General features: G+C 37.6%; 1 protein-coding gene across 9 annotated transcripts in view; it reads right to left on the bottom strand.

The window, feature by feature from the left end:
• LOC109091787 (NHS-like protein 2) overlaps positions 1-15,322 on the bottom strand; it is an 80,751-nt gene that overhangs the window by 7,733 nt on the left and 57,696 nt on the right. For 7 of the 9 annotated variants that reach the window (XM_042760755.1, XM_042760760.1, XM_042760761.1 and 4 more), the window contains 4 exons: positions 9,061-9,213; positions 2,561-2,703; positions 1,878-2,067; positions 181-318 (listed from right to left, as the gene is read on the bottom strand). In XM_042760755.1, coding sequence (XP_042616689.1) covers positions 181-318; positions 1,878-2,067; positions 2,561-2,703; positions 9,061-9,213 — 624 coding nt within the window. The remainder of the gene's footprint in view (positions 1-180; positions 319-1,877; positions 2,068-2,560; positions 2,704-9,060; positions 9,214-15,322) is intronic. The other 2 variants (XM_042760758.1, XM_042760764.1) reach the window with 2 other exon arrangements.

Here is a 15,322-nt window from a genome sequence, read left to right as displayed (position 1 = left end):
TTTAACTAAAATTGCAATCTGTGACAATTTCTCAAAGCCTATATGTGGCTCTAACAAACATTAGATTTACAAATTACTCTAGGTAGAAATCATTGGTCAGTGCCCATTGTCCTTTTCCTTTTTATTTCCTTTTGCAATCTGTGACCCTGTCAGTAACTTGCCTAACTTCCTGTTAATCACCTTGGCAGTGCAGCGTGACATCGGGGCCTGCAACCACACTCCTCGGGCGGGGAACGGTCTTTGGCTTGACCGCTGAATCAGTTCTAAAGACGGCCCGCAGTTTGCTGTGTTGTGTGGAGTGCTTATCAAAGCTCTGGCCTGAGGCAAGATATGAGATACCAGCTGTCAAGCTAACTGCCAGTCTTCAGTCAGAAAAATTATGTTTATTTTTATGACCTTAAAATGGTATATAAAAGGTATTTTATCCTATACTGTACATGTTACGATTAGGCTGAAAAACATTAGCCATGACTGCCTTATCAGACTTGAGGAAAAGCAATGACAAAAATTTTAGTAATTTATTAGAAAAATATTTTTATGGATAAAAACAATAGCCAACATGAAATAGATGGTTAGCTGGAGACTTGATCATGGTGCCTGATTGATCTGGAGAAATGAAATCAGACAATGGACACTAGATACATCAAAACAAGAGCTGGATATTGACTAAGCACTAGCCAATGGCAGATCTGTGTGACTTTCTATCATTTCTGTGGGATAATTTAATGCTTATGTGTTTTCAAGAACTGCATTGGACTGGGTGTTTAATAATTTTAAACACCGGTCCAGGAGGGAGTGCTGTGATAAATGGTCCACCATTCCACAATGATAAAAGGAACAGAACATAATGTGTTAATTAAGCCCAGTTCTCACTATATTCTTTACATGGATACCCCTTGTGTCTCTCAGAAAACAGCTTTCTGAAAACATCCAATGAAACCTCATTACCTCCCAATATGTTAGCTGGCTTTATTCATAAAAATACCAACAAAAAGGAGGTGAAAAAAATCTTTCTTTCTCTGGCCCTGTTACTCCCACCCATCCGCTACAGTTCTCTCTCTCTCACTCACTCCCTGTCTGTCTCTCACTCTATGCAGCTTTTTCTGCACCTCCTAGCTAAGCAAAGGAGGGAGAGCTGCATGTTGCCATGGCAACAGCTACCTGTTCATTATCTTTAGCGGGTGAAGAGCAGCACCACTTTGGGAACCAGACTCCAGGCTGCCTAAGCATAGCATAATTTGTGTTTACAGATCCAAGCACCTCTCTACTATGTCCAGGACAGAGAGGGGAACAGGAAGGTAGTCTAAGGGGAGATTTAGAGAGATGGGTGTGGGACAGCTGAGACAGAGAGGGAGGTGATGTATCACTTTAAAAAAACATGGTGACAAATGGAGAGAGGAGCAAATGCTTTAACATTTTAAGTACATTTATAAAATGTAAATGTGAGAAATCTTATCTGATCTGTGAACTCTTAGGAAAGAGATCAGAAGAACTTAGAAACAGGGTTGTCTGTGTTGGATGAAGATGATGATGATGATCATGTGTTTTAATTTGCAAAATCAAAAACATTCAACACTTTTTCATGTGACCTAGGACCATTCAATTTATTTTTCTTAGACATAGACTGAACAATAGTGTCTCCTCACTATGTTTTTCCCTCAATTTTTACAGAACATCAGCTGTACTCAGAAAAAAATTAAAAATTCTCACCACTTGATATGGACTCATTTCATTAAAAAAGCACATTTTAACACAGCTAATAAATTTTGGAAAATTCTTAACATAAACTACACATCAATTACACCTCCAAACAGGTCGGACTCTAAAAAAACTTAAAATATACAGATATACTCAACATGATAGCATGCCACCTTTACCTGTGATCTCAATGGGTACAAGGTGAGCTGGAGTATGTCGGCCCAGGTACCAGCGAGGTTTCTCTGCAACAGGTGGACTCAGTGAGGCATTCCAGCCTAGAAGTGACTTCTCTGAACCACAGGGGGTCGGGTCCTGCACCCGGACCCCTAATGTTGTGGTCTCATCCTCACACACCTGCTTATTTGCAGGCTAAAGAGAGAGAAAATGAGAGTATGAATATAAAACAATATGATTAATTCCTTATTTTTGTATTTGTAAAGATTTGTATTATAACCCAAATGAAGTATTCATTCAAACTCTTAATTTCTAAATATGGATTTCGGGGTTCATTCTACATCTGCTTGAATAGCAGAACTGGTAAATGTGAATGATTATATAATTCATTTAAATAATCCTTTATATTCAAATACTGAACTGAGTTTTTATCAGATGACTTGGTAGGATGTTTAAATTACAGTTTGTTTACATGCTCAAAAAAAAGTTAGCTAGTAGCTGTTTTCACTCAGGTGACAAACCACATCTAATTAGATTTGCAAACTTTATGCAAAACATTAATGCTTTACAGAAAACGAGTTGGTGGCACACAAGTCAGAATGCAGTGACTGCAAAATTCTTAATAAAAGCCAAAGTTACTTGTTTCATCAGAGTAAAAGAGCTTATAAGACAGCATACAAGTAGTTACCACAAAGACGAACTCTGTCTTCTTGTTGCTGAGTGAGGAAGGGGGTCGGCTGAGAGTGGCTGACGTGTCCTCCGAGCTCTGAGAGGAAGGATGTCTGAATGTCTGTCCTGTCACTCTGTTATCATACAACTGCTCCTCAAAATCTGAGTAGACAGACACAACATGCTAGTTTTAAAGTTAGCAACAGCACTAAGAGGCAATAAAATCAATTCATGAAATCTCTCTCCCTCTTTGTCAGAAATGTTCCCTTGGGCTCTTGTAAACAGAATGATTACCATTACATTCATTCCAAGGACTCCCCTCACAAGACCCCACCCCATTCTTGTAGCCATTTTAATCCCCCAAAACGTTCTCTTTATCCCCTCCCACTATATACTGAAAAACACACATACTAAAACACTGTCCTCCACTCAGGTCTATCCGTTGCTGTTCACTAAGTGTGCACTGGTTTGGCTCTATTAGTGAGAGCAGCATTTTTGAAAATGTCCTCAAATGTCAAATAGTGGCCTGTGAGGACATTTAGGTTGTTGAAAGTCTCATAAATTGGCCAAATCATGTTTCACTTTAAATCTAAAAATGTCAACAGGATTAGTGAATATTATCATAGTATATAAAACATTTAGTCTATGAGAGGTCCTCAATAATAAAGTCTATGTGTGCAATGGTGTTTGTTGATCCCTCTTTTTCCGATCTGGGATGCCACACTCTTAGATTTGGGTTGCCTAGCAATGGTGGGCTGTCTAAGACAATGGCATACCTCCGGAGTCAACAATAGCCCCAAGCCCCAAGTTTAGCCTCGTTGAGTACAACCCTCTTCACATGCTGGGACAGAGCTGAACAGAGCACACAGTTGAAATCCTAAACCTCCACTTAAATAAGATTGAGACTGCAGCAAAACGTCAGCCAAGCACTGTGTACCACCACATGCACAACTTTTAAATATGTGTTGGCATTTTATTTATCACACTGAATGGAGACCGTTCTATTCCAGGAATGATGCTTGACCAGATGGCTTACAAATCGCTACACTAATGAGATACACAGAGAGACAATCCTTTATTTAGCCTTAGACCTCATGTTACTCAAGGAAGCACTTGCACTGCAAAGACTGATGGACCAAACCATGCAATCTGATGTGTAAAATCCCATGGAAAGCAATGTGAAATATAAAAAAAGATGGTTGTGATTTGGAATGTGATATGGCTATTAGTTCCCTGCAGCTGTAACAAGAACCAGCTTCTGCAAACACTGGCCAACTTGCAAAGCATTCTACACACAAACCGCAGGGGAAATTCCTCTTTAATATACATATCTATCCTCACTTTTCCAAACGCTCTGCTATATTAGAGCAATTTCATTGTTACAAAAATATTTAAAATAAACACTGCACTTTTCATATTTCTATTCATCCTAAAAAGTATCACAGATTCCACAAATTAAGCTGCACAACTATTTTCAACATTGATAGTATTGAGAAATGTTTCTTGAGCATTAAATTAGCATATTGTAATGATTTCAGTAGAATCATGTGACAGTATAGTAAAGATCTGCTGAGAATTCAGCTTTACCATAAAGGAATATATTACATTTTAAAAAACATTAAAATAGAAAACTTATTTTAAATTGTAGCAATATTTCACATTATTGTATTTTACTGTATTTTTGATCAGTTCAGCGATGTTGCTCATGATAATTTAAAGACTTGCAAAATGTGAGAATTACAATGGATGTAGCTAAGCATTCTTGGAAATTCATACTAAAGTAAGTTCCAACCAAGAGAGAAGAAAGTAAACAAGACAGAGTTTCTCTGAAACTCACCGAAACAGTGGTTGGATCATACAAGCCTCTGTGGAAAGGTAGGCTTCAAAGACCAATATCAAAAGGTCAAAGATGATGTATGGGAGCAAGTACCATAAGTAACAGCAAGACTGAGAAAGTGTGTGTGTGAGAAGGTATTTCAAACACACTCTACCCTCCTCCCCTGACCTGATCTTAGCCCAGTCTAATGGGACTCAAAAATCTCCATTCTTATCAGCCAATCAAATGGCTCGTCTAGACAAGATGCCAACCACTCAAGCATGAATGAGTGGTCATGAATGACCTCAAAGCATCGCCTAACAAGATGCTCACTGAAAACCACCCATTTATTAAATATGGGTCACTCCTTGTCTTGTGTATGAGGTAGAGGAATGGAAGAGGTCAAGAGCAACAATGCCCCTTTTCTTGCCAATTTGGGCAGGTTTTGTCTGGTATGTTTTCCATGTGATCTTTGTTTCTGTGAAAGACATTTTAAATTAATCATTTTCCAATTAATCATAAAATCAGTTGATCATAAATTATGACTAACATTTCCCTTTTTTTGCAGGCCTAACGTTTTAGGGAACAGAAATGTTCTAACCTTTATTAGTGTTGCAATAATGAAACAAGGCGGCTAGACATCTGTCTGAAAATACTAATAACAATACGATGTCATGATTTGAGGAACAAGCTGATTTGCCATATAAGTGAACCAGTCATATCAGAGGAGAATGATGTAATGTGACATGATGTTACCTTTGCTATGTACCTTTCTTATATAAACTTCTGTATCCTTGATGCTGGGAATTTTCTGTGATTGATTTGAGGTCTTTCCGACTGTGATGAAAGCATATTCAAGGGCATTATTTGGAGTCTGTCTGGTTACTGCTGTGCAGCAGGTATAGTGGGGTAGTACAGATCTGAGGCCCAAGTGATATTGTTCAAAAGGGGCGAGACATCGCCCGACTCGGTAGGGTGTCACCAGTAGACACTCCAGTTAAACTTAAGTTATATGCATAGAGGATTTCTACCACATTTCTTTTATATACAACATATTACAAACATTATAAAAACACTTATTAGTTTCTTTCCAAAACGTATTTGGATGCTAAAATATTATTTATTATATAGTGTTTGTACTTTCTTCGAGATAAAACATCATCCTTCACATTGGCTATATCAGCACAGTGAGGCGCGGTCACGCTGAACGCAACAAATTTTGTACAACGGAGCAGTGTAACTTTTTATTTGTTTCTTTAACGCTATTTTATTTTGATAATGAACAGGCTTCAATATACCAAAATTATGTTGTGTGTGCGCGTAAGGCGTCGGCGCGATGGTCATACCATCACTGGTTGGTCAGACAGAAGCAAGACATTATTCAAAGCTGTCAAGCTTTTGCAAAATAATTAAAACTGTAAAGCTTTTGCAAAATAAAGAAAACTACTCTCTGCTGTTTTTTCATCTTACACTATCCTCAGATAAACTCTAAGGGCGGTACATTGCCATTGCGACTTACCTATGATGAGTTCACATTTCACTCACTGGCTTAAGCGTCACATTTGTATAGTACTACTGGAATTCGTGATTGGTTGACAGCAAATTTCAAATATTAAATGGAACGATAAAATAACGTTATTAACCGGTTAATGGTCATTTAAATTTAGTTTCTGTTCAGAACTATAAAATTTGATTTCGTTTCTGTTTCTAGTTCTGTTCCTGTCAAAATTTCGTTCGTTTCCGGTTTTCGTTTTCAGAGCCCTGCCCCAATATTTAGAATTAATGGTAAATCAGCAGGTTTTTCAAGATAGATTCTTAAATATTTCTTACTCCCCCCATGTCTTGATATTCGGCTACATCCTTGAATGACAGGTACAGTGGGTATAGAAAATAATCACCCCCCGCCCTTTAAAATAATCACATTTTGTTGCTTTGCAGACAGAAATGAAGATGGACACAGTTTTTGTTTTATCCAGCTGTATTTACTCAGTGCAACTTATAATATCCAAGTGTAAGATATAAACACCAACATGTCAGGAAAAAACAAAAACAACTGAAACACTGAGTTGGAAAAAGGATCACCCCCTCTCAAAAATGACTAGTAAACTCAATCAGGTGTAGCTATTCACCTTCTCAATGGCATACAAAGCTATTTGACTTTCACCTGTGATCAGCCGTGATCTTTTTTTATTTAGCTCAACATGAAAATATCTTAACTGTATGGGAGGGTTGCAAGGAAAAAGCCACTCCTCTAGAAAGGCCACATGCAGTCACGACTGAGCTTTGCCTAAACACACCTTGAAGATTCTGAGGCAGCTGAGACTAAAACTGAATTATTTTTCCTCAAGACCAAACAATATGTCTGGCAGAAATCCAATCCAGCTCACAATCCAAATAACAGCCTCCTCCAGCAGCATGGAGCAGCATATCCTGTTATGGGGGAGTTTCTCTGCAGCAGGGACTGGAGCACTTCTCAGGGTAGAAGGAAATATGGATGGGGCAAAATACCGTCAAATTCTTGAGGAAAATCTGCTGCCCTCTGCCTGAAAGTTGTCAATGGGAAGAAGTTTTACCTTCCAACATGACAATAACCCAAAGCACACAGCAAAACACAAAAAAACAAAAACAAAAAATCAACACACAGTGGTTGAAGGAGAAAAAGGTGAGTGTCCTTGCATGGCCTAGTCAGAGCCCAGACTTAAACCCCACTGAAAATCTGTGAAATGGCTTGAAGACCACAATCCACAAACGGTCACCATCAAATTGAACTGAACTTGAGCAGTTGTACAAAGAAGAGTGAGCAAATATTGCAAAGTCTAGATGTGCAAAGTTAGCAGAGACAAATCCCAACAGACTAACAAAATACTGAAACAAGGGGGTGGTCCTTTTTCATACCTTTTTCATTTTTCATTCTGTTTTTTTTTTAAGACATTGTAAATTCAATTCTGAGAATTGTTTCTAAACACATTTTAAATGTTACAAATGTATTACTAAAGCACATTACAAAGACTGTGAATTCTGTAGAACTGAATAGTGGAGATAGACCAATAAACAGTTTTTCACCAATTCTATGTTCATTTTTTGGGCGGGACTAAAACAGTGGCTCGATGACGCACCGGAGCCACCGATCATGGCCCCTCCCCTAACAATACAATAAATGTCGATGAAGCACTGGAGCAAATATGTATGGGCAAATATGTATGGCTTTGTAAACACAATTAAGCTGCTTGGAGCATCTATTCAGGCTGTAACGGTATTTGACAGTTAAGAGGAGAGTTGGCATGGTTTCAGTGCAGACAGCAGACACACCCCTAACATTTGAGAGCAGAGGATACCACCCATTTTTTCAACATTTTGATAACTAATTTATGTACTTAGCAGATTTTTTTATAATTCAAATTTGGCTGAGTGGTTAGTAATACATTTTTCTGTGGTGTGACAAACTCAGAACACATGAAGTTAATTGGTTAACAGATGTTCAGGAGCAGGGGCATGCCCCAAACAATCACCTGACTTCCTGAAACCTCCATATATATCGGGTCACCTTATACCGTACTGCTAGTCTCGTTCTCTCGAACCCACCCTTTCCTCCCTTTCTCATCCATTCAGCCAACCTTATCCCACATTATCTTTCTTTCAGGTTGTATCGGGGGGGTCCTAATTGTCCGGCCTAAATATATGCTAGAGACGGTACCCCCACCCTGAGTCTCGCTGAGCCATCGATTCTAGATGCCCTGATCAACCTGACCATCATCCCATTCCCTCGACCCCTTCATCCTCTTTCTACTCTTCCCAACTCTCTGTTCAACTAACAGTTTCATAGCTTGTTTGTGGCATGGTCCTAGCTAGTGAAATACTTAATCTTGATTTTACAGGGAATTTAAATTTTTCTGAGATGTTGCTGTTATATCTTTCACTTGGAAGTTATAAGTTGCACTGAGTAAATAGAGCTGGATAAAACAAAAACTGGGTCCGTCTTCATTTCAGGCTGCAACAAAATGTGATTATTTTAAAGGGGGTGATTCTTTTCTATACCCACTGTATATGAAAAGGCCAATTGCTGTTTATGCACATAGCACAGTGCCACACATTGGTAAACACTGACCACCCACTCACTGTTGTTTAAGCAACAGCTGCCCATTCAATCTGATGCGGAGCTTAAACCAGAATAGCATCTCATACCTCACAGATACATATTAATAGCTGACATCAAACAAGAAAGAGATAAAAGAGGGAAATTCAGCCATGTACAGTCACACACTCACAGCAATAAGAGCCACAAGCACTGGCTTATTCATTCACCGAAAAAAAATGAAAAGGGAAGGGGAGACTGTGTATTATCTGCAAATGGAAATTAATCTAATGGATTTTAAATAAGAACAATAAGATTTTAAATAAGAACAAAGTATGAGTCAGAAATAAGAGGGGGAATGATGGGAGACAAGTTGAGGGAAAACATGAGGATGCTCAGAGGAATAGAAAAACAAATAATGCCTCTCTTACATGCACTGGGAAAAACAGAATGGGAATGGAAGTGGCGTGTATTATATTAAAGGATGGATTGAATGCGATGCGATGTGAAATGCCAGAAAAACAAAACACAAACAAATGATATGCAGATCCAGGCAGGCAGATGATCGGGCTACACAACCTCTAGTGGCATAGAAACACACAGATGAAGTGCCGGCAGCTGACTCTCTTACCTTGCAGCAGACTCTGTAGGTTCAGCTGAGCCTCCTGGTGCAGTTCCTGCACACACTCCGGCCTACTCCACGAGCCGAACACATTCACATGCTGTTGCCATGACGATTGGAAGTGGGCCGTTCGTTTGCTCTCCGAGTCCAAGTTGGTGGCGGCTGGCAGAGAGAGAGACAGAGGGAGGGGAGAAGAACAAGAGATGCAGATAGGAGGAGGAAGTCAGAGCAAGAGAAAAAGGAGAGAGCGATGCGGAAAGAAGGGAGGGGAAAGAAAAAGATACATAAATATAAACTGATACAATTGAGATGTCTTTTATATATTTGCATACTATGGCAGCAGAGAGTTGGAGACATCCAGCGGAGCAAATGAACCACACACTAAATTTGCAATCAAAGGGCTGAGATCTCATCATGTAACAAATAATAACAATTCATTCATTACAACTCTAATATGTTTTTATATCTGGCAAATCAAGCTGGTCTGTATGCCAAAAGACTGATCACACCAAGGGCGATAACAACAACTATAACTATAAAGTTTTAACAATCACTCTAATTCTATGAGAATAGGGAAGTCCAGAATACTGAATAACAATATAGTTTAAATCACTTTCCAAAATGAATTTCTAGCTGAAGAGCAATAAAAACATTGACAGCCAATCAGAATCCACCCGATTTTTAAAGAGCTTGAACATCTATACATGATAACTGCAGCGAACACTTGTAATAAACAGAATGTTGCTGTCTGTTGGTGTGGACACTATCTTTCCAGTCTTACCAGTTAGATTTGACTACTCAGATCAAATATTACATATGACTCATGAACTTTGTTAAACAGAAAGGAATCCGAATAAAATATTACTGTACATTGTTACTGATGATAATCTACATAATGAACAAAAAACTACATATTCTACTAACAAATACGTCACATGGTAAGGTCTAAATGTAATGGTGTGGGCAAAATGAATCATACATTTTTAAGACTCATTATCCTGCACACCAACAACATGTCTTTACTGCAGAGAGACAGAAAAAGACACTGATGAAAAAAGACGCTCACTTATCTCCCAAGAGGTTAACTGAGCACACTTAATTACAACTTCAGCAGTAGTTCTAAAAGAGGAAATTAATATGCTATTTCTTCCTCTTACAGAATTCTGTCTGATTTTCCAAGCATAAAGATTGATGGAATTCAAAGCAAAGTCAACATGCTGAGCATCAGGATAAACAGAAGGGGCTTTAAAGGAGGGATGTGTGGGAATGGCTAAAGAGGAAAGCTGCAACTAGAGTCACTCACTCACTGCAAGTCTTTTGTCTGGATTAGACACAATACACAATATATACCTCAATATACCTCTTTTCAAAGAACCTACATTTGATTTTGGGCTCTTCAGCAATACAAGCTAATCAGTGTAATATTCATGTCAATAAAACACAATAAATCCACATAATAAACTAAGTAACAAACAACACCTAATTACTTCCTTAGTGGTGCAACTGCAGTAAGATTATGGAAACAGTCTCATGTCTAAGTTCTATTGTATCTATCGTTCCATGTATCCATTTCCTGCTCACCATCTGAACTCCATCTCATACATGCTATGCTTAATTAGCCCAATGTACTCACCTTCATTAGCGGCTGATTAACTTGCATGAGCTGGATTTTTAACTACAGGACACTGAACATGGCATGACGTCTCAGCAGCAGGACCCTTAAATGACGACTCTAATGACTACTTGGCTTCTTCACATGCAAGCGATGCATGTCATGCAGGCCATATCAAACACGCTTTTTTGATTAAAAGCATATTTTTAAGTGTATATTTTGGTGATACTTGGCCTGCCTCCAAAAAATCTAAATGTATTTTAGAGAAACAACCAGGATGCTGCTGTTACCCACTTCATCATTTATAGGCATTTTTTCTCATCTCATTTTCATGGTGGAGAAACTGTCTGGTCGATATTTGTCAGACTTGTCTGCTAGAACGACATCATCACAAATACTGCACAAAGTGACGAAACTTGAGAAGAATTGAGAACTAAAGCCTCACCACCAAAATTCGTAATAATCACCTCCGTCTCGAGTTTCAAAACAATATCTCAAACTGTGCATAGACTTGCCACAATAAAAAAAATTTGCTTCGGCCAAAAATATATTCAATATTAATGTAAATGTTTCTCAACAAATTCTTAAACTCCATATTTTTTATATGCCAATTTAAAGTCAATATTTATATTTCTTCTATTTATATTAAGGGGAACATCTGATACATATATGATACAACTGATACTTAATGAGACATAAATCTCCTGAGGAATATATATGAACATACTATAATTAATATCTCACCCAAAAATTTAAATTATGTCAATGTTACTGCATTTTCTGTAATATAGGTCACTTTTTATGATCTGAAATGTGCTGCAACTTATATTCCGAAGCAACTTATATAATGCAATTAATGTCAAGCATGCAAAGTTCTGACAAGTAAATACACAAATAACATAGATCTGGAATTACTAGATTGACATACAGCTTATTCATCATCAGACTGAAATGTAGTCATTCAGAATTTAAAAAGGTACACAGCTCGATTAGAATTTTCTGTTGTACATTAGGGCCGTGCCAGTCAGCATGACAGCCACTCTAACACGGTGGTAGACAAAACATATTTTTGCACATGTAAGTTTGCTGTTTTAAGTTTGGGCATTACTGACAAGGTAATCAGGTCATCAGCCAATCAGCTTTCACAAGACTTTTCACCTGTATGTTGTCCTCCTTCTCTATATCGGCTTGCACAATTTCTCACTCAGGAATCATGTATGTTTTTGCTCTGTGGTCGTACAGAGAGTGCTGCCAAAAGCAATTACTCTCACAGGATAATTGTAGTGGCATGAGTCCCAATCCAAATTCTCTTTCTGCCCTTCACCCAATCTTTTCCTCTCCTTTCACTGATGTGTGAGATTGAGGCCTTTCCACACCATCAAGCAGGACTGGAGCCCTTTACTGGACGCACACAGAAAACATACTTAGCAGCACCAAACATGAAGCAATAGTGATCTGTTTCTCAAAAATGTGACCCCTTGACCACAAAACCAGTCTTAAGTCGCTGGGGTATATTTGTAGCAATAGCCAAAAATACATTGTATGGGTCAAAATTATAGATTTTCCTTTTTTGTCAAAAATCGTTAGGATATTAAGTAAAGATCATGTTCCATGAGGATACTTTGTACATTTCCTACTGTAAATATATAAAAACTTCAGTTTTGATTAGTAATATGCATTGCTAAGGACTTTATTTGGACAACTTTAAAGGCGATTTTTTTCAATATTTAGATTTTTTGCACTCTCAGATTCCAGATTTTCAAATAGTTGTATCTCTGCAAGCTATTGTCCTATCCTAACAAACCATACATCAATGGAAAGCTTGTTTATTCAGCTTTCAGATTATGTATAAATCTTAATTTGGAAAAATTGACACTTAAGACTGGTTTTGTGGTCCAGGGTCACAAATGTCTAAGGGTGCTAAGGGAAGGTTCATGACAACATCACCACCACAACCAAAGAGTATAGAAGCCAAGAGGCGAAACTCAATAGAACGCTCCATAGCAACAGTTGCCCCCATGACGTGACGGCGCGGCCGCCATTATGGACTGAAAACTGAAGCAAAACGCCGAGAAATAATTGGAGTCAATGGCACTGAAAAACTTAACATAACAAAAACTGAACATAACTTAATTTTTTCTGGCCGTCATATCTAAATATGAAAACAATTTAAAATTCATTAATGAGAATGACCGACGTTAAATGACAGAAAATATACGTCTATGTGTCAGTTATGCATGGCCTAATTACCCTTAGGGAAATAGTATTTTGGGACAAAATATTACTATAGAAGTACTATAAGACTACTATAGAAATACTATAGCGGGTCTAGGATATTATACAGGTATTACAGAACATAACATACCTCTGTGATGTTCTGTAATACCTCTATAATATTTTTAAGCTGCTATAGTATTTCTATAGTAGTCTTATCGTACTTCTGTAGTATGTCCCAAATTACTATAGGCCTAGTATTCCTGTAAGATTACTATAATATTTTGTCCCAAAATACTATAAGATTCCTATAGTACTTTTTCGTAAGGGTATGTCCCCCACCGAATCGGCTTCATTAGCCTTCCACTTACGGTTTGCAAAGATACAATTTTAAAATTACTGCAAACCTTTAATCTATCAATATTTATGTTCTATTATGCATTTTCCTTGTTATATGAATAACAGAAATTCATGAAATAATATATATAGGCAGACACACAGTAATAAGATTTATTCAAATGTTGATTTTGACATTAGTGAACATCACCATATATATGATTTGGAAAAATAAATAAATAAATAAATAAATAAATAAATAAATAAAATTATAAATGAGCATTTCTAAAGACAGTTCATCTTTTACATAGAATTTCACAAAAATATTAACAACTTGTTTTTCAACATCTTCAGTGAAAGTGCACACAGTTAACGTTTCAATGGCAAGAACAAAAACAATAAACAATCTGTGAATGTCCTATTACAGACGGAAAGGTACAAAAAAAAAGATGTGCAATCTAGCAAGTGCACACATGAACTATAAACAGTACTAAAATGGAAGTGGTGCCATAAGATCTCAGTAATTAATCAGACACCACCATCTATTGTGTGTGCATTTGTGTATGAGAAGTTTGTTTGTATTTTTTTTTCTTTTTGTGAGAGAAGAGGCATTGACATAGAATGGAAGCATTAGTCAAAAAGGTGTATAATCTAGCAAATGCACACATGAACAAAAAAGAACTCTGATCATCTTTCGGAAACTAGTGTACTACTAGCCAGTTCAAGTTTTGTATAGATTTCTATACCAAAATTATAGCAAACTGGCGCTAACGATTTCAGCAGCTTTCAGTCCATAATGGCGGCCGCGCCTCCGCAGCGCCATCTACAGACTGTTACCCATAACACAACAGAGTTTCGCCTCTTGGGCTTCTATACTCTTTGCCACAACTGGACAAGCCAAAATAAAAAGCTGCAAAACACTGACTGCAGTGAATGAATGCGATTTTTAACAGCAGATGGTGTGTACGAGGCAAAACTCCTCACAGTGATCGCATAAAACAGCCGCTCAATTAATCAAAAAGATCAGATCATGATGAAAACACTAACATCTTCTCTCAGCTGCCACATCTACATGGAAATATTCAGCTGAGGGTTGGAATCTACAATCCAAGTGTGAACTCAACACATAAAGTGTTAGCCAGACTAAATCCCTACATGGACACAGCTCATATTTATGGGAATAATGTGTCTCTCTGTTGTCTTTCTCTCCATGGTAACTGTATAGTCTGATGGAGAAGATGTGAGCACAGAGTGCAAAATTATTGTATTAGAGTCATATAGATTTCTATTACAGTTAAAGACCAAGCTATCGTTTCTTTCCTGTGTTGGAATAGTAAAATGGTTGAGACATGTCATAGGGTTTGGCTTGGCCAGTCTTTCATTTTCCCAGCAAAACTATACTTGACATCTTGTACCATGGATGAAAGCAATGAAGACACTTTCAAAATGAAAAAAATTCAGCCAATTCATTCTTAGTCAATGAAAGGAAATTATATGCGAGAGACAACTGAAGACATAAACAAACCATGTTATTGCTACAGTAGGAGGAGGCAGGTGGTATTTACACTCATATAAGACAGTGATTTATTGGAGAAAAATGTACAAGTCATAAACATTTCTGGCTATGTTCCCAGAAGAGAAAGGAGACATGTTTTTTTTTTTTTTGCATAAAATAACAAGATGCAGGGCAGTGGAATGAGAAAAATAGACAAGGTCTAAAAACACATTTTTTAAAGGTTAATCACACTGCATCAACAGATGATAACCAATGTTAGCTGGGTTTTGTTGGATCAGTGTGTGTTAACCCTGCCGGCATCTGCTGCTGTTGGTTGGTGCATGTTCAATCAACGTTTGTTGTGGAATGTCTGAGAAGTGACATACTGTAATCTGCTGACTGTCATCATTGGTCGACATCTGTCGGTGCAGTGTGAATTACAACTTCTTTTAACTTGTGCTCCCATTTTAGTTCACTATAAGTCATATTTTCAGTCACAGTCATTTTAAATTCACTATAAGTCAGTCACTATAAGAACAGATTGTTTCAAAGCATGCTTCACAGAAATAAACAGGGAAATCAATCAGATCAACAGGAAGATCAACAGAATCAAT

This window comes from Cyprinus carpio, chromosome A7 (assembly GCF_018340385.1).
Source record: "Cyprinus carpio isolate SPL01 chromosome A7, ASM1834038v1, whole genome shotgun sequence".
Lineage (NCBI taxonomy): Eukaryota > Metazoa > Chordata > Actinopteri > Cypriniformes > Cyprinidae > Cyprinus > Cyprinus carpio.
This window is presented reverse-complemented; position numbering and strand designations above follow the sequence as displayed.